The sequence below is a fragment of the Branchiostoma belcheri genome, unplaced genomic scaffold (assembly GCF_001625305.1).
Source record: "Branchiostoma belcheri isolate BF01 breed outbred unplaced genomic scaffold, Haploidv18h27 scaffold24, whole genome shotgun sequence".
Lineage (NCBI taxonomy): Eukaryota > Metazoa > Chordata > Leptocardii > Amphioxiformes > Branchiostomatidae > Branchiostoma > Branchiostoma belcheri.
This window is the reverse complement of record NW_017803843.1, coordinates 655,249-675,386: the sequence shown is the minus strand read 5'-3', so window position 1 is coordinate 675,386 and position 20,138 is coordinate 655,249. Positions and strand designations below refer to the sequence as shown.

General features: G+C 39.7%; 2 protein-coding genes across 2 annotated transcripts in view; one reads left to right on the top strand and one right to left on the bottom strand.

The window, feature by feature from the left end:
- Window positions 1-12,902, bottom strand: part of LOC109471123 — a 24,728-nt gene extending 11,826 nt beyond the window's left edge. The window contains exons 1-2 of the mRNA XM_019770347.1: window positions 12,479-12,902; window positions 8,831-9,816 (exon numbers count right to left, since the gene is read on the bottom strand). Of these exons, the coding sequence (XP_019625906.1) occupies window positions 8,831-9,816; window positions 12,479-12,776 (1,284 nt within the window). The 5' untranslated portion in view covers window positions 12,777-12,902. The remainder of the gene's footprint in view (window positions 1-8,830; window positions 9,817-12,478) is intronic.
- Window positions 12,903-12,966: 64 nt separating this feature from the next.
- Window positions 12,967-20,134, top strand: LOC109471124 (histone deacetylase 6-like). The gene is made up of 11 exons (XM_019770348.1): window positions 12,967-13,141; window positions 13,939-14,028; window positions 14,417-14,545; window positions 15,030-15,233; window positions 15,640-15,744; window positions 16,013-16,208; window positions 16,872-16,943; window positions 17,292-17,351; window positions 17,599-17,688; window positions 17,987-18,090; window positions 18,454-20,134. The coding sequence occupies exons 1-11, from the start codon at window positions 13,125-13,127 to the stop codon at window positions 18,545-18,547; spliced, it is 1,161 nt and encodes a 386-aa protein (XP_019625907.1). The 5' UTR covers window positions 12,967-13,124; the 3' UTR covers window positions 18,548-20,134.
- The last annotated feature ends 4 nt before the right edge of the window (window positions 20,135-20,138 follow it).

The following is a 20,138-nucleotide window of genomic DNA, read 5'->3' as shown; positions in this document are numbered from 1 at the left end:
TCCAGTCGATACCAGCTAATGTCTTGTATAATATATGGAGCCTAAAAGTTGATAAACGTGAACTGTTGTCATGAGGTGGACAAGACGTTGTTTCAATACCTTCTTGGATCTATTTTTATCCACTCCTACAAAAGCGAGGGAGGATTATGCCATGCCCCCAGGACTGTAGCCATTGCAGGAACAACAGACAGGGTTCATTCTGGGTCTCGACACTGAGACTTCAACATCCAATCACTTCAGGAAGCTCCAGTGCAAAATCTATGTATCAAACGTGCCTGGACAACATCGTATGATGATTACAGTGCTATCATTGAGATAACCTATTCATTACAATTGCAATGATTACTTGAAAGCAGACTCCCCATTGTAGCAGGTGTTAATAGAGACGATGTCTTCATGAAGACAGGCAGCATGGATGATCTATGATATCAACTGACACCTGTTCCGTCTTGAAACTAAGAGAGTTAGAAAACTAACTCAACATAGTCAAACACCGGTACTGTATTGCTAAAGGACTAGGCGTGATGCAATCATGAGAACATGGTGGGGTAAGTGGTAAGGTGGATTTAAAATGAGGAAGTGGTATATCAGCGTGTACACACGTGGAAGCAGCCGGGCCGTGTGTTACAGACAGCTACAACGACGCAAAACAAACAAAGGGAGCAAACCAACCGATTCGAACAGCTGTTTCCCTGGTTGACCACTCCAAACAAGGTGTGTCCAGCTCGCCAAACACGATGCACCTGATAGCAGACTTTGGTCAGCCAACATGCTCCACAGAAAACACAATACACACACACACACTCCCCCGGGAATGGCAGCAGCTATTGTGTTGGGTCACATGACTCATTTGCATGGGCAGTGCCACCTGACTCAAAGTGATTGGTCCAGCAGGACCAGAATGATTGCATCATGGGGAAATACCTGCGAGGGTCTATAGTAGGGAGCATAATCTCCAACAAAATACACAGTTTTCTCAAATCAATAGAAAAGGTCAAGGTCTGACCTGCCACGCAAATACTAATACAGGTAATACATGCTACTGTTTCCATTCATGGTATGATCCAGCTGAGGTCCAGTCAAAATCAAAACTCTATGAGTTTTAAAATCATTCAAATCTATGTGTGAAAGTAATGACAAATGTATATTACATGACAATGCATGTTGTACACTTGTACCTACATATGAGAAACTATCTTCCAATCACTGACGCAATTCCAACACCACACTGCCAAATACTTAGTAGTACTCTCCACTGGACATTTCATTGTCACCAGAACTGGAGTATAGACTACAATGTACCTGACAAGACCTATAATTTTGTGATTAATAGCATGTTTCAGTTGGATTCAACTAATGTGCACTATTAGTTGAATCCAACTTGCACTTCCTGTCCAACCACTTCTGTAGCACTCGAATAAGCAGATGATTTTTGCTTTTAACTGTGGGGCTGACTAGATCAGTTCAAGTATAAATACACCTCATTTGGCTTTACAATATACTCACTCAACAGTACAACATCATGCTAATTTACCTCACACAGCGCAATTGACTTTAATGACTGCAGTCACTGTACTAAGATAACATCTTTCCACCTGTAAAGAGGTATTAATCAATACATCCTTAATAAACAGCAAAGATACACGTATAGATTATATTCAGAAATATCTCTGGTGTGCTATTTTAAACGATGTTCAGCTTATTGATTTTCGACCCCATGGGACCCTGAATGTTGTACATGTATCTATAATCATGAAAACCTCCAGTAGACCCTCGCTGACACATGATACCCTGTCACAAGACACTGACGCATAATACTATAAATAGTTCCCGAGGGGACAAACCAAAAACAACCAGAGGGTACTGAACTGAGAAAATTAAAAGGTCGAAATGTCATACTAACATTAATAAAAACACCCATTTGTTTTCACCAAAACTACAATTTGAATTCAGTGCAATATTACAGGAAATAACATTAACTACTAGTATTGTATTCTTGTAAAATATCACTCTGAGAAAATAAAATTTATTTGCAAACCTATATACAGTCAAATACTGTCCAATCCACTATCGCTTTCTACTACTTCCTTCCTAATACAGTGTTCATACTTGTCATACTTGTCAATAGTATTGTGCTAAGTGGTCTATAACCAAGTATCAATTAGTGAAAGTGGTATGCAATTGATTCAACCATACAACATTCCTGCAACAAGCAGTAATCTGAGGAGGACCAGATCTGTCCTCTAAGTTACTTAGCTACGTACATGTTTCCATATACTGTACATACTTACATGCAACTCAAAAGCAGACCTATTACTACAGTACATCAACATATACATCCACAAGAAAATCACCAGTGTTGTTTGCCTTGTTTGCTTTCAGTTGTTGCTGCTGACTCCTTTTTATGTACAGTTGCATGTTGATTTACATGATACCAAAGACTTGATCATGAAAACTAATTTGTATGACTCACTATGAGGGTTTTTACCTCTGTACTGATATTTTGATTCTTTGCCAAATAGCAGCTTCCTTTCAAGTTGCCATGACAAAACAGGCCGTTTTCATAATTCTTCTATTCAAGTCATATTTGACTTGTAATTTTGAGTTTGAGCAATTTTGATTTTTCATAATTCTTCTAGTTAAGTCATATTTGACTTGTAATTTTGAGTTTGAGCAATTTTGATTTTTCATAATTCTTCTAGTTAAGTCATATTTGACTTGTAATTTTGAGTTTGAGCAATTTTGATAAATTTATCACACAGTACCGGTAGATAAAAAGTGGGCCATAAAGTCTTGCTACAAGCCTGACTGAAAGTGGTCCCTTATGACACAAAACACTAAAGGCTGCATAATAACATCTTTTAACACGACGACATAAAATTGTTATTCTATGGATGAACTCGGTATGTATCACATTCGACTGCAATTTAATTCCAACATCCTGGGGACTAGTAAATTATATTATACCAGGGTAAAAATTCTGTATAAGAGCAAGGGGCTATCAGAGTCTCCCATAAGTGGCTATTCATAATGGATCCAGCAGCCGACTGAAATCTTTTCTTGGTTCTACTATCAAAGGGAAGATTCCTCCTCTTAAAACATTCAGTATTTCTCCACGACAAAACGAATGATAAGGAACATAGGGAGAGTACTATCCAGACATCTGAAGCCAAATAGACAGGACTGCTTTAATATACAAAGGAGGTTTAAAAAGAAGTTATTACCTCCTTGGATATACACAGAAATGATATATAATATTATATATATTTTGAATAAAAATATACATGTACCTACCAAACATACATCTTGCCTAATGTCCATACATCCTGATAAATCCATTCATAATCATACATAAGGGTCAACAAAAACTACATGTAGCAGGCACACAAAAAAGAAAATGGAAATTTACAGTCATATCAATAATGACAGTACCAAAGACATGATGCTCCCGGATTCCTGAGCCAATGTAAAAATGTGCAAATTACATGTAACTGTGTCAAGGCCTTTCGCTCCGTCATGGCTACAGCATAAACATGATGGTACAGCCAGCTAAGGACAATTTGGAGCAGTTGTATTCAGTGTTTCTTGCTGCAAGCCTTGTACTGTCTACCATACATGATTGTACTTTACAGTAGTTGACTAGAAAGTGAGAAGACCTTGAGACTTGCAATGATATTTAATCAACCGGTCATTACGTCATGATTATGGGTTCACAGGATCAGCTTCTGGGCCATGTGAGACCTCCAATCTTTTTTGATTTGATTTGTTTGGAGTTCGTTTCCACTGTTTTTTCGCCTTTTTTTCTTCATTTTGCAATGTAATCAGCTGCAGCATATGCAACCTGGTCGGCGGACAAGACCAACCTCCTGATATCTATTTTTGTAGAGCAGGAGTCGCCGAAAAAGCTTGGGGGGGGGGGTTGTTGTGGGTGAGGGCTGTACAGAAACAAAAGTCTTTACTTGGAAATTTCCATCAAGTTGGGGGAGTTGGGGGTTTCTGAAAGATAACAGATCAGTGCGGTGTACGTAGTAAGATAAAGAACCTGAAGACGGCTTACACAAAGATCAAGGACAACAATCAGAAGAGCGGGAAGAACGGTTATTCAAACTGCAATCATGGCCGATTAAAAAATTGAATATTTACCGGACACGATTTTTACCAGAAATGCGGCATCATGATCCAAACATGCTAGTAAAAAGAAGTTGTATACCCCATTCACATGAAGACTGTGTTACTTTAGCCGGAAGATTTTTTTGTAATTATCTTTTATCCTGGTCCGGTCGAGCAACTTTTTTGTAAACATGAGGTAGACTTGGAGCAGTCCATTTCAACACGGGGATTATTTAGAATAGGCAATCATTATAAAAATGTTGTTTCGGAAATCGGAATAGAACATAACTAGATGAAGTAATGTTTGAAAACTCTATTTTTACGCATGGTGATCCGTTTAGAAATGTCTTTCATTTCCTAGCAAAGGTTGGCTTCCTATCCTTCCTCTACCAAATATGTAGACACCCTCGCCCTGGTCACTTTGACTAAACTCGCCTCATCGGACGTCATCACAATTGTCAATCACCATGGCGGACAAAAAGGCATGTTTTCGACTGATGGCCTGTGGACTACTTTTCGCCCTTGGCCTGACTTTTCTGATTAGTCTACATGTCAAACAGCCTTCCTACCAATTTTTAGTTAACAAAGTTTGGCTGTCTAAGAATACCACCGTTTCTTCAAGCTACAGGTATGTTTATAGGTTTCAGAAAGGGCAAAAGGTTGTTCACCAATTTAATAGAAACAGTTACATGTACATTAGTACATGTAGGTATCAACTATGTTAAATTGGCAATGGCTTAATGAAACCCAGGGCTCAAAAAGTGGTGATTCAGGCAACTTTATTGGACAGTTGAATTATAAAGCAAACAGAATATCCGAGGACGGAACGATTCTCAAGGTCACAGAACACAGCATTCTTGGTTGCCTCCAGCTCGGGGCGGGTCATTAACCCTTAATTAATGGTATTCGTAAATGAGACTTAAATATTTGAATATGATTCATCAGAAGTTGATCATTACTTTATTTACACTCAAGCAGACGAGAATGCCACAATTGAAAAGAAACCTTTACAGTCCCTTGGCTCTTAGGAACAACTTAAAGTCAACATGTAGACATCTTATCTTTCTTGATCTTAAAATGCCTATTTAAGCTACGTTAAGTGGGGCGCGGTTGTTTTATGCAGTTGCCGGCAAAATTTATTATTGCTATTTGTACCATGTGAGGTATTTTTAATGGGATGAGCCCATAAAGTGTCCACCTTAGGGTACGTACCTAATGTATGCTGTTGTCTAGGAGGGTCTATCTTAGTAAATGTTGATGGTTCCCAATTGATAACAGCAGAATCACCTCTTTCTTATTTTTTCATGTCGACAATAGCCATAACATAGGTCATATGGTTTTATTTCCAGTTTTGGTAGTAGTATTGTATTAAATATCTCATTTACACAGGATCGTGTCAATAAAAAGACATGAGGAACCGGGAGTGCAGTTCAATACATCGGAAGTTGAACGGATAAGGTGAGGAATTTTCTGCTTCCGAAAAAAGAAGAATTCCACTGCACTCAACAGACCTGAGAGGCATAGACAATCTTTTCTCCTGAGAGCTTTGATCTGTCCAATCATTACTCATTACATTTCACCCTTACTATAGTATGGGAGAAATGTATTGTTTTCCCTCATGTTTCTCCTTCTTCTCCTGCCATTTCTTTAAAGGGATTCAACTCAGCCGTTTTTCAGCCAGATGACCTGAAAGTTGGCATGAAGGTAGAGTGGGCAAATACCCCCAGACGTTTTCCATTTTTTTAAAACAGGCCTTCAAAATTGTTTTATTTGGGTTTTTTGGTAATTTTTGGTGATTTTGGTAATTTTTGGGATCTGGAGCCCTGGTACTAAAACTAAATGACCTGAAATTTGGTATGGGGATACCTTGGACACATGTCTACAGAATGATATTCAATCTATTGACATAAGCCACTTTAAAATTGTGTAAAATAGAGATTTTTGGCTATTTTCGGTCAAAAATGTATATTTTTGGCTCCTGTGCCCTAATTTTAAATCCGAATGTCCTGACATTTGGTATGGGGATACATTGAACAAGTGTCAAAAGAATGCCATTCACACTTTTGACGTACATCACTTTAAAATTGTGTAAAATAGGGCTTTTTGGCTATTTTTGACCCAAAAATGTACAATTTCGGCTCCTGTGTCCTTATATAAAACCAAATGACCTGAAATTTGGTATAAGAGATCCTTTGATACAATCCCACATAACTTAATTCACGCTTTTGGTGTGTGTCACTTTAAAACTATGTAAAATGGGACTTTTTTGCTATTTTAGACCCAAAAAGTACATTTTTGGCTCCTATGTGCTAATACGAAAACCAAATGACCCGAAATTCAGCATAAAGGTAGCTTGGCACCAAATGCTTAGACTATAGTGTATTTGTAGATATACATATAGATGTATTTTTAAACTATAAGGATTTGTGTATATTTGTGATTTGATGCTAAAAATTCTATCTATCTAATGAGCTTATTGTGGGCAAAGCTAAGTTGTAAATGCTCTCAAGTCTTAGTCTACTACATTGTATGTAGGGGCGGAATTTGGTTTACATTGTAGATTAGTAGTATAATGGGAACTGTGCATGCTAAAAAGAGTCTAAAGTCTCTTTAAAGAGAAGTTTTGATGGGTATCAGGATCGTCTAGTCATCTTTGGTCTTTTATTAATTCTAACAATTTTTTTTATTATAGAAAGTGGGTTATGACGTACTTCAACCCCGATACAGACCTCACCATAAATAAGTCTCAAATTCACGTTAATCAACAGATCAAGTACGAATACGCAACACGAAAGAAGTTCGAAATCACTGAAACTTTCTATGATCTAACTCCTGAGTCGTCGCCTCTTCTGGGCAAGCACTTTCGGTCTTGTGCAGTTGTGGGGAATTCTGGGATTCTCCTGGACAGCCACTGTGGTCCTCAGATCGACTCTGCAGACTTCGTGTTCAGATCGAACCTTGCTGCTATTGAGGGGTTCGAGAATGATGTGGGGACAAAATCGAACTTCACCACCATGAACCCATCTGTTCTTCCACACGATTATCAAGGATACAATAATCGTAAAAAAAAACGAGAGAAGTTTATAAAACGATTGCGTCTCATCCACGACCAGATTCTCCACATTCCTGCTTTTGTATCATCCGCGAGACGTCAACAAGTGAAATTTACCAACGAGATGCTAAAGAAACATCATTTGCCAATCAAGATTTCATATGCACCAAGTTATATAAATGCAAAGATGACAGCGTAGGTATTTTTCACATTTGGACAGTTGTTAGTTCATATTTACAACAACCACATGATTTCTCGTGTGCTGATAATTGCTCATAACATGTTGTATTCAGTTGGTTAACCAATGGTAATTTTCTCTGGTAATCAGAGTTTTAGCACTTCTGTTTATAAAGCAAGTAAAACTGCATGCTTTCTTTACAAATGTCTAACATATTTTTTTCTGTCTAGAATGTGGAATGATTCAGAATTCAAGCCGGAACGGTCATCGACAGGGAGCATCTTGTTCGTGCTGGCGGCCTGTCTGTGTGACCAGGTCCACCTGTACGGATTTTACCCATTTCCGAAGGATGAAAAGGGGCGAGAGATAAAATACCATTACTATGGAAACATAGGAAACCTTCCCCACCACAAAATGCCTGAAGAGTATCGGGCGTTTCTGACGTTTCACCAGCGGAAGGCACTGGTGCTGCACACAGAGCCTTGTAATGACAGCAAACTCTAGATCTATAGAGATTAGAGCTGTGTACCGGTACGCAGTACCGATACTGTACCGGAAAAATTGATTAGGTACAGGTCCAAAATACCTAATCCCTCAGTACCGGTACTGTACCTAAACAATTTCACACCAATTTTATGCCTATTTGTGACCTCAAATGTTTAAATAGCTGGTTAACAATGGGTGCCTGTGTAAGGACAGTGTGTTCATGAAAACAAAAACATCTTAGTTTTGCCTATATTTTATCTGAGCATTCGCCATAAACAAAGAATAAACCTTAACTATCAAGTTTATTTATGTTTTTTTGTTATTGAAGGAGTTCAGAAGAGCATATAAATTGGTCGAATTGTTCAGGTACAGGTTCAGGTCCGGACCTGTACCTAAACCTGTGTACCTGTACCTGTACCTGTACCTAAAATTTGTTTAGGTACACAGCTCTAATAGAGATATATAATAATAAGATAATCTTCATTTTTTTTTGTCCCAAAAGGCTAATTGCAAAGATGATCACATTCACTGAAATCACTATATACTGTTGTATCCCTGTTCGTTTAATTTAAACGAACAGGGATACAACAGTATATAGAGACTTTTTGACAATACAAAAAGTATATTTTCCATTCTTTTCTTTACAATAGTACGTTGACTTAACCCTTTAGTATTACAGAATAATACCCAGCAACAAAAAATACAACATCCTTGCTCCTTATAAGCTTACAAAACTGTGAATGATCTTCTATTCAAACCTCTAGCCACACCGCACATATGGTTAGTCTCAACCAGACTCCTTTGCAGGCTGAATAAATAGTAGAAATTGGCTAATGGGAACATCATTGGCCAGAGGAGTCGCCAGCCATACTGGCTATGCGAAACAAACAAACAAAACCATCACTGGGGAGACATGTCATTTCCATCAACACTTCAACATGGTACATGTAAATACAGGGTGCATGTAAGAGTCTGGATAAGATTACAATGTCTCTATGCCTCACCTTTAATGACTCTGCACAAACTCTCTGTAGTATCAACTCTTCCTCCTCCAGGAGTTGTTTCTGAGTGTCTGCCTCCGCCTGTGACAGGGCGAGAGCCACCTCCAGGTCTGCATCCACCTCTTCCTGAGACAACTTCTTCACTGGAGACTCCAACAGCTTGGGACTTGCTGACCCTTTGCCCTTTCCTTTCCCCTTCCCCTTGCCTTTCTTTGGGGAGGTGAAGGTAAGGTCATTGCCGAGGACACTCTTGGCTGTACTTTGGTTCAAGTAGGGTGATACAGGTGCATCAGGATTGCACAATGACTGCATTGGGACGTCTTCATCATCTTCCATATGCCTTGAAGGTGTTTCTACCTTAGGTTTTGTGATGTGTTCCCATATAGCACTGTCTGATGAGGACTGAGAGGATGAAGTGATGAACGTGTTACTACAGTTAGGAACTCCACTTGGCCCTGCTACTCCAGCCTCCATGATGTCACCATGACCTTGGGAAGTCTGCTGTTCTGCCCTTGACAGAGCGATGGCTTTGGCGAGGTCAGGGTCATCATCAGACTCTTGGCAACTGTCCCTGTTTTGAAGGGAATCTGCCAGAGACCTTTGAATGGCAATGCTGAGGGCCTCATCCTCAGTCATGTCAAACTGTGCAAACTCCTGCAATCCTTGGTCAGGGTCTGGGAGACCAGGCTCCACCTGACAGGTTACCCGGTTGTCATGGTAACTAACTGTTCTGTCCTCCAGCTCTCCAGACACTGCGTCTGGTCCGGAGCTGCTTGTGCTGTTCCCCATGGCAGGTTTTCTGTCTACACTCTCTGATTTGCAACTGTCAATGTCATCACTCTCTTCTTTCAAAGTTGATAGACACGTGCTGGGAACAGCTAGTGGGGGGCTGGCCGAAGTTCCATTCACAAGTGCCTGATGATCTGTAGCTCCATCTTCTGTCTTGACAACCGGACTGGCACAAGTTCTGGTGGACGAGAGACCTGAAACTAGTGGAAGACCAGTGCAGGCATATTAGAGGGTTATGGAAGCCATCTGTTTGAGACTCCAAATGTAATTTTGAGACTGCATGAGAAAGAAAGAAAAACAACAGCAAGCCAACAAATGGTACAGCTCAGTTCATGTTTTATGCATCAATGCGAACATACAGACTAACAGAGATTTCTTGAAGGTTACTTGTGGCTAGAAATATGCACATTTACAAATGTATACTTTATGAAACAGGTAAAAATCATCCACTTTGAATTTTTAACTTATATCAGTGGTGGCACCATGTGCATTCATTGCACAAATGTAACTAAATACATGAGAGGAAACCAAAATAATAACAATTATGCTTTACTAATACAATGTATAAGTATTAAACACACAGGTTTTTAAATTTTAGACAAACAGTAATTATGATGACAAGAGCAATGATAATTGATAGAGATCGTAATAAAGGAGTAAGAAAGAGCATCACTCACTTACTCACTGACTCAGTCCTGTAGCAAGTGTTCATGTTACATGCTAAATGAGTAAAATCCATGTAATCTAGTTTGTATGACCTTAGGTAACCTCCAGGAACTGCAATGTTCATTCCAAACAGATGTGTCAGGGGTGTTACAAATTGAACTCCCTGAGAACTTGACCCCATCTGCCCTCCCCTAAAATCAGCTTCCGAATTCCAGTCTGTGGGAGTGGCAAGCCTTCTGGGACAGGTACATACAGTTGGTCATCAAAATGGAATCTGACAGGTGGTGTATTTATGTGCATAATGTACTTACACATTGTTGCTAGGTTTAATAGGAATGACTTCACACTTACATTGTGTGTAATTTTCTTTTCTTAGCTATCGATTGCTTTCTAGTGTATATTGGCCTTATTCCTTTTTTTGCAGTACTTGTGTTACATTCTAATATATTTGTCCGTTCATTCATTAGAATTAGGTCTGTACTTTCTGTGGGTCAGCCATTACCAGCTAAGTCTACCCTTGTAATGGCCTGTATCATTGCCAATTATACAAATATAATGGGAAACTTGATTTGGAGAGGATGAGAAGTTTAATACATTCCTGTGGACTCCAAGCCTGCTCTGACTCTGAGCATGCTCTTGGCCACTTGGGAAATATGTTCTGGCCACTGAAGGAAATACATATGTAGTGGGATCACAGTATCTGGTTGCACTGCTTGAGTTATGGCAGTTTTGTCACAGGTTGGCTTCCAGAGCCTACAGAGGCTGGCTACTGGGCTCCAGAGCCAACATGCCCCAAAGCAAATTTTACTGAGCTACAAGCTTAAGGTAGACCCTGAGTTTACTAAGGGGTTTGTGTCCTTAAATTTCCCTGGGGGCATGTTGGACTTGGAGCTGAGGAGCTGACCTGTGCAGGACCCTGGAAATAGTCCAGACTACTACTGGAGGAGAAACTGACAGTGATGTATCTCTCCTGTGACCCACAAACTGACACCACTTCCCCACAAACAGCTGGCTGTCAGCACGCAGAGTTCTCTGACTGTGAAAAAACAACCCTGCTGTGAAACATGGACCAAATGTCAGGTGGACAAAACATGCATGTATGTACAAGCCTTCAGTCTCAAGTTTAGAAACGTTTATAGTATGTAGTGCTAGAGAAGTATTTGATCTCCCATGGAAATTGGGACCCTGGTCTAAATCTACGTTCTTGATTGAGACCCACAAGAGTCAGGAAATCCTTACTTGGCTGACATTGGTCCACTTTTTTTTGTGAAATCTGGTCACACAGAATACTATTTTTTCTTTCAATTTTGTGATACAATAGGATTTCTTACATGACAATCAAGGCAGTACTATTATACAATAGCATGATGCACATCCAGAAGCATTTATAAATTTATATTCATCAGGAAAATTCGGGAAGGCTCTCGTTCTTCCCTCACACCATCAAGGAGTGGAATGAACTTGAGCCCAGTGTGTGGGAGGTGAAGTCCATCTCCCAGTTCAAAGCAGAGCTGGGACAGGCTTCGCTGCATTGAGCTGCCTCTCTGTCCTTGTACATTATAATGATTATGTACTGTAAATATGTGTAATACTAAAAACACCATTGATTTCACTTGTCCTGTCCTTGCACTTGTCTACGTCCACCCCTACCCTACCCTCTGTTTGCACACAGTTACTAATCTGCGCAGCTGCTAATAATCCTCTTCTTATTAGAGGGATGAGCAGTACCGAAGATGATGATGAATTCATAATTGACTTTCCGATTCACAAAACATTTCCATATAGAACCACAAACAAATTGGATGCAGAGACTGAGAAAGTGTATAGGGACGTGTATGTGTTGTTTAAAATTTGCTGCCACTTGTGATTATCTCACTACACTGCCAAACCCACTCACATCGTGATCAAATCCCGCTCATTTAGTTTCACCCATAACGGCAAAACAGGGGAATCCCCTATGAATAAGCACTTCCGCTTTTCTAACTTGCACGTTTTCCTAACAATCTCCTGAGTCCTATTATAGCATTAATTTCCACAATATAGACCAGTTAAGATAAATTATGAACAGCCAACTCTATCTAATTCACATCATTGAGTATGAGAGCAATTAATAACACGGCTTAATTTGAGTGTAATAAAGTGTTCGGCACGTGACTTGAAACAAGCATGGCTCTGCTAGCGGCATGGTTTAGTTACCTGCAGTGTCAGCCTTCCTGCCGCCTCCTGCGCGATCATCACTGGTATCTTCGTCTTCTGAGATGTAGATGGGATCATCGGCGACAAGAAACACCTGAGTCCTCGCACGATGTTTGGCGCTGCGTCGGGAACTGATCCGGGGCGAGCGCGAGCGTGCTGGGGCACGCCGGCGGCTCCGCGGGGTAAAGCTCGGCTTCTCGAACGCCTCCTCGTCCGAGCTGATCGTGATCACTTCACCGGGAAAACTCGGGATCGCTTCCCCTTCGTCCTCCGAAGAGACCACGATGGGCTCGCTCATATCTCATCGGTCCAACAGTCATGTCCCTCAGGGTCAGAGAATAACAACAACCGTTAAAACATTCGAAAAATCAGGGACTGTCAGTTTCGTACAAGAGGGTCAGCCATGATGATGACACAACACGGCCCGCTGCATGCTGGGAACATAAATTTGGCGGGAACACAATGGCTCAACCCGGAAGTGAAAAATAACGACCTTAGGTAAGGTCACTAAGGGAGCGGCTGTCAGGTTTTCAGCCAAAAAATTCGATGATCGCAAATTTTGGCATTTTAGAGGACATCGCCTACAAGCTGGGATCATTGTCGGCATTTGTAAAGCTGGAGGAATTTGGACGGTGTCGGCTGAGATATGTCAGAGTCGAAAAGGTAGGATGGTTGCCGAGGGGGCGCTCCGAGTTGACGACACGGTTTCCCCAAAATGGGGTTCCCGGTGGAACTCAGTTTGTTTTGGACCCCCCGCGGTCAGGTCTCTATCCGGGGGAGCCAAAGGCGCGCAAATTTGATTTGCGTTTCCTTTTGCATGACCCTCAGCATTTGGAAGCTAGGAGAAGGGAAAACATCGACAGATATCGCATGGAGGACTTGATTATGTAACTAGGTTATTTCTCCGTCAGTCTAATTTTACTTGAAAGCGGAAATGACGTTCTAGGTTGCACCTGTCGCCAGAAAATGTTTCCGCCAAACTGTTCCCCAACTTTCACGGTCGCTAGCTGCAAATGTGAATTAAAAAAAGAAGTTTTGTATGAATGAATTCGTTGCGTTCTGCAAATTTTCTACTTTTCTAACCATGTCTAGTTAACGTTACATTGCAATCCCCGTAGGTAACGCGTTTACATAAATTTATCGTTATAACGTTACAGTTACTTACGAAATATGAAATGAAAAAAATCAGTCTTTTCAACATATTTTCATATAAGAGTTCGCATGATAGTTTTGATTCAATTGTAAGTTGCAGTCTCCACGTAGATGTTTCAGCGACATGTACAGTGATTTATGATGCAATGTTATAACGTTAATATTATTGGTCCTTATCAAATGTTTACAAAATACTTTAGTTTGTTGTCATGATTTTTATGTTTTCATTTGTATGTTTATCTATCTATATCCTTGGTTTGGTGTGACTTTGGCTCTGGTAAATATATTTTTCTTTTCATCACCTTTAGGAATGACCCCTCACCGCTGCAACAGAAGAACTACAGAACAGGCCTGGTCTACGATGAGCGAATGACGCTTCATAAATGTAGTTTTGATCTGTAAGTGGCTTGTCAATTTTTATAAAGAGTACATTGATAGCATAAATGATGAAATTGTTTTGCTTAGAAAACAATTTCTTGCTTTGTGTCAATTTCTACTTGATTATGGATTTGTTGCAAAGTGATTTGTAATAGGTGGTATTTTGATTTTAATGTGGCAGAAAAATGTTCCTGAAAGTTATGCTGTAAAAACAAGTTCAACTAGTAGTGAACATAAGATAAAAGGTTATACATGTTAGAGATCTATTTTTTTAATTAATAAACCACTTGATTAATATTTCATGTTGCCTTAGTGATTGTTGGTACTATAACATATATGGTGTAGTCATAATGGGGTCTTAAATTGTGTTTGACTAAGTAGTTTTCATTTTATTGTTTGCTTCCATAGAAACCATGTGGAACACCCAGACCGAGTGTCTAAGATGTATGACTACCTGCAGGAGGAGGGGCTGGTGTCCAGGTGTGTCCGCATCATCGCCGGACCCGCCACGGAGGAGGTGGTCCTTCTTGTGCACAGGTAAGAAGTTACTAAGAACCATATTTAGAATTTTTTAGTATACTCTATTTTATACTAAAAAATTCTTATTATTACAGTACTAGTAAATATGGTAGCATCATCATTTTTGTCGCCACTCCCATCTGTCGACAATGCGGGCCACCACTGCTTTCCACTCTCTTCTCTCCAGTGCTTACCTTTAAGCTTATTGCTTCCTTCCCATCGCTATTGTATAATATGTGGTTTGTACTTATATCTACCATTGGAAGCCTTTAGCCTTTAATGCATCATGGCAACAGATGAAATTTGAGGAAACAACTTAATGCAGACTCCAATGTGGGTAGTGGAAACTACACAAGAAGTCAGAGATTTTAGATTTCGAGGAAGTATGTAGTCCTTAGCTTCCTGAATGGCGACCACTAATTCCTGCTTCCTGAGTTTTGTAATACAACAGTGCATTTGTTGTTGTTGTTATCCTTATACATCCTGCTGTTTTCCTCCACAGCCCAGAGTACATTGCCCAGGTCCAAGCCTGGCAGAAGGAAGCTGAGATGGACCCTAACCAGAACCCCTGCAAACTGGAGGAGGGAAGCCCCACGTACCTGAGCCCCCATGTGTACAACTGTGCCATGTTGGCTGTGGGCTGTGCCATCAAACTGGTGGAAGCTGTTCTGCAAGGGGAGGTGGACAATGGGCTTGCTATCATCAGGTCTTTCATTTTTCTTGTTCAAAATGTCTATAAAGGGCACACTGGTGAACTAGTCATCTACAGTACTGGTAACAGACCTTACAATAACTGTATGGTCATGGCATCATGAGAAGAAAATAATACACATGTACAGTAAACCATCAATGTCAAATTTTTTCACGGCACTGTTTACTGATAACAGCTTCTTTTTGCTTTAAATTACAATTGCAGGGTTGTCAAGTCTGCAGAATTAGAGAAAGGTTAGAGTAAAAAAAAAAGAATCAAGGTTAGCCTTGGTGCTGAACAGCCATCCACTGCTAAAATGCCTCATGCATTCTTAATGTATCTTTCGTCCAAAGAAGACTTGATCTATTCATAAATGAGGCAATTTTTTGCTTACATTTTTTCTTCTAACTCCTTGAATCAGACCTCCAGGCCACCATGCTGAAATGGACGAGGCTGTGGGTTTCTGTTTCTTCAACAACACGTCCATAGCTGCCAGATACGCACAGACGGAATTAAACGTGAAAAGGTAACTGATCAGGCCTGGTTTTTATAGGGGCATGGCAAACTATTGTCTCAATTCTGTCTTTTATTTTGAAATTATCCCTGAGGTCACACTTTCTTTCTTGATGATGTTTATTTCTTTTTTACAATCTTTTTTACACAATTCAATTGTATATCTTCTAATTGTATCAACCATTTCATCCACTGTACGAAAATATTGAGATTTTCTCTCTGCCTGCTTTGAAATTATGTGTTCAATCCTGACTAATGTTTTCAATTCTATCACACTACAGAATACTAATACTAGACTGGGACATCCACCATGGCAATGGAATCCAGCATGCCTTCTACACGGACCCTAGCGTACTGTACCTGTCGCTACACCGTTACGACCAGGGGAAGTACTTCCCTTACATGGACTCATCCAATTTCTCTTCTGTGGGAGAGGGCAAGGGGGAGGGCTTCAATGTCAACGTTGCATGGAATAAGGTACATGTACTATAAATTCATTTCCTTTAGTGGTATAGTATAGACCTATATTATGCTGAAATATCACAATGTATTTAACAATCTACTGTAGACATTCAACTCATTCTATATGGTAGAATCATAATTATATATATAAGGGCCACACCGCCTTAATTTTATGGATGACATCCGCGCGCGCATTAATTTTCACCTATTCTCAAAAAAAAAAAAAAAAAAAGATCACGTCCTCCGAGGCTCTGGCCTGGCTCTAGGCCTGGGTAGTCCAAGGTAGTTAGCGACAATACGGAGCCGGTGGTAACTCTGGAGGATGGCACCCAGGCTGCCGAAGCTCCACGACTCAAGAACTAAGTACATACGTACAGTGCCAATTCATAATATCCGCAAAAAGCCAGCATATGCCAGCTTGTCGTATACGTCGCTATGTACTGCCGCAAATTCACAATACCTGAGCTTTGCATTCCTGTGCTTTAGTAGCATTTTTAATTTTGGCCGGAATTTTGTTTTAATTGGCCCGCGCGCACTAGTTTGGTGGTCTTCAGAGGATGTCATCCATAAAATTAAGTCGGTGTGGCCCTACTTGGAGACAATGTTACCAGACAAATATTCAGAAGTTTCGTTTGAACGTTCAAATGTTGATTGCATGATGCGTCTTTTTTTCTGCAGGGTTCAGAAGTCATAGGAGACTTGGAGTACATAGCTGCATTTCACAGAATTGTTCTGCCTATTGCTCAGGAGGTAAGAAACTGTTAACTTCCATTCACTTTACCCATCTGGTTACACATATCTGCCACTTCAGGAAACTTTGTGTTTGATAGATCTTTAGTGCAACTCCCCCAGGCATGCATAGTTTAGATATGCAGGCCTGGGAGTGCATTTTACTGAGAGATGTTGCATTGGATCTCTTTGGATGTTTTTCTTCAGGGTGGCAGATAATTTTATATTTCCTGATAGAATCATGTTAGTAGACGGTACCCACAGAAACTACAATGTACATGAGTTGAATCTTTTTTAACTTTAATATCCTTTAATTGATAAAATATATTGTTGCAAAACATGACGTTTTTTTTTCTCATTCTCTTGCAGTTTAATCCAGATTTGGTGTTAGTAGCCTGTGGCTTTGATGCTGCAAAAAAAGACCCACTTGTAAGTACAAGTGAAGTAACAATCATGTTTTTGCTTCATAAGTAGTGGAATTGTTCCTTTGCTAGTTCTTTTGGGGATCAGAGGTCCTAATTTGGCTTTCATTCCCCCATTAGGGTCATGGTAATTGTAATGTATGGGGACAAGTCTTTTCATTATGATACTATGATATAAAAAAAAAATTATCTTTGACTACATCTGAAAATCTTGGAGTGACATGTTATGTCCACTGTTTCCCAACCCACTCCAGGGCCGGTGTAATGTAACGCCTGGGTGCTATGCATACATGACGCATCACTTGAAAAGTCTAGCACAGGGCAAACTTGTGCTAATACTAGAGGTAAGTACTCGCCCCAGAAGTTGGTTCATAAAGACCTGATACTTAAGAGGACATGCCTCTGTCCTACATTTATACCACTTATATCATCCTTGAAGAATTTCACAAGGATAGTTTGTTGAAGACCTGTGCTATGAACTCTGAACTGTAATCTGTGAATGAACAGTCTGACTTTTATGAATGTTGAACTTTGCTCCATCAGCTTTGGCCTGTCCTGTACTCTATGAAGTCTTATCTGTGATGTATGAATGTCAACCTTTGCTCTATGAACCCTCCTGTGTGATCCTGTGCTATTCCCTAGGGTGGCTACAATGTCCAGGAGATGTCGGAGTGCATGGCAGCCTGTTCCAGGGTACTGCTGGGGGAGGCCCCGCCCACTGTTGCCTCAGGGATTCCCACTAGAATGTGAGTAATTTGCTGTGAACTGCTAAGTTGTAAACTTTTGTGTTGGTTTTCTGTTAATTTGTGGTTTTCATGACAATCTTACACCACAAAGTCAAAACAAATGCAAATATGTGTTTTTGTAAGGCTACATCCTTTTTGTGATGGAACTTGCTCTTAGTCTTACCAAGGACATTGTATAATGTCCTTGGTCTTACCAAGGACGTCCTTGGTCTTACAAAAGCTGTACATGTGTTTGTACAATGTTACCAGTCTCTAATATTAACCTCTGAAAATTCTTACTTCATTGGTGTCTGTGCGATGTTAGCATTTACTAAGTATTACTATCAGTGATGTAAAGTGCTTTCATATTCTTTAATCACACAGTTCAGAAACAAGTATTGCCAACACCATCCAAGCCCATCGGAAGTACTGGAAATGTTTGCAGGACCATAGACCTTCTTCCCTAGCTGATGCCTGATGATGGACAACATGTACAGCCCACCAGCAGCTATGGGGCCCTGCTCCAAATTAGTTCAAAAGATGCTGCCAGTGTTCATGTGAGCAAAAAGTCACTTTAAAGTTTCTGTGGGAACAATTACAAATATGGAAACTCCATTGACTTGTGAAGTGCATTTCACTGTCAGATCATCAAGTTGTTTCAAGTATTTTATGTCCAGAACAACAAAAGACATTGTACATTGTTTCAGAGATTTATCTTAATCAGTCTGTTGAAAACATTTTATTATTTAACTTTTGCAGTGGGATATAAATGTTGTGGAGTAATGATTCATACTGAGTTTTTCAGCCTGATCATATAGATGTCTTTTATTGTTATAAAAAATTATAGCTTGCTTTTCCATGCAGTTTTGTTGTTGCCAAGACAGTATTCTTTTTCCACGTGTAGTTGGTTTCCCACTTTCCTGTAAAGAAAAAAAATTATGTAAGAATAAATATACTGGGATACCAAAGTTGAAATCTTTTACAAAAGATTACAGTTAAAAGCTTTCCATCCTTCAATATCAGGAAAAAATCACCCAACAGTGTTTTGTGTTGAGACCATCAAGTGCTTCTTGCTAGCAAGAAAGGGGGATGCTTATCTGAAACATTTTAAAAATGTACAAAGTTTACTTTCGGTTTATCATTATATCCAGCCAATTCTTTGACACTCCTCTGTACTGTACAGTGATACATTTGTACTACTACACAGGGAACTTGGGGTGCTGAAGGTTGAATACATGTAGATGTCAGTGTGGCTATGCAAAAGTCTGTGAGTAGCATTGTTTGGTAGGACAGCAAGAGGCTATGCTGAGAAGTGTACCAAAGAAGCAAAAGACTCTTATTATAATTTAACAGTTTTAGTTTGCAACAATTGTCTGATGTAAGCATACAATAGTGGAGTGATATAGCACAATATCTGTGTAGTTGTTATCTAAAAAAATTCAAATTCAGTACCTTGCTCATTAGGATGAGGAGACTTTTTAGAAATTATTGACAATATTCTTCACTGTATGTAGGCTTTGGAGGAATAGTTGCAAGAAATTTTGATGTACATGAATTTCAGAAATTTCAGTGTGTTTGGGACCATAGTAAAGCTTACACTTTCTGCCCATGGTAGCAGTCCTTTCAATTTGCTCTGAGCTGAAAACTTATTAAGGAACATTTTCATGTACATGTAGCATCTGTTGCTTCTGATCAGTACAGGATATACATTGTATGCATGTTTAGTGAAAAGGTGTCATTTTAAACATACCAGTAAAAGACATTGCTTGGGTGGTGTGGGTGTCATGCTGTTACGCTACCTTGTTTTTTTTTAATGATACAGGCAGCTGTAAAATTGATGAAATGCACTTTAAAAAAAGTCTTATTCCTGTAAATACTGTATAATTATAGAGAATTTTATGCACAGTAGATGCCATAAGTATATGTACCAATATGTACAAAGCGAATGAAGAATTGAATGATGTTATTTATTGTGGTCAGGTGTTGTGACTGTCTAGAATGCCAAAGCTTGGCTCCTTGTGTGCAACTCCTGATTGTGTTTATGTGGAATAAATATTGTTTGAATCTGC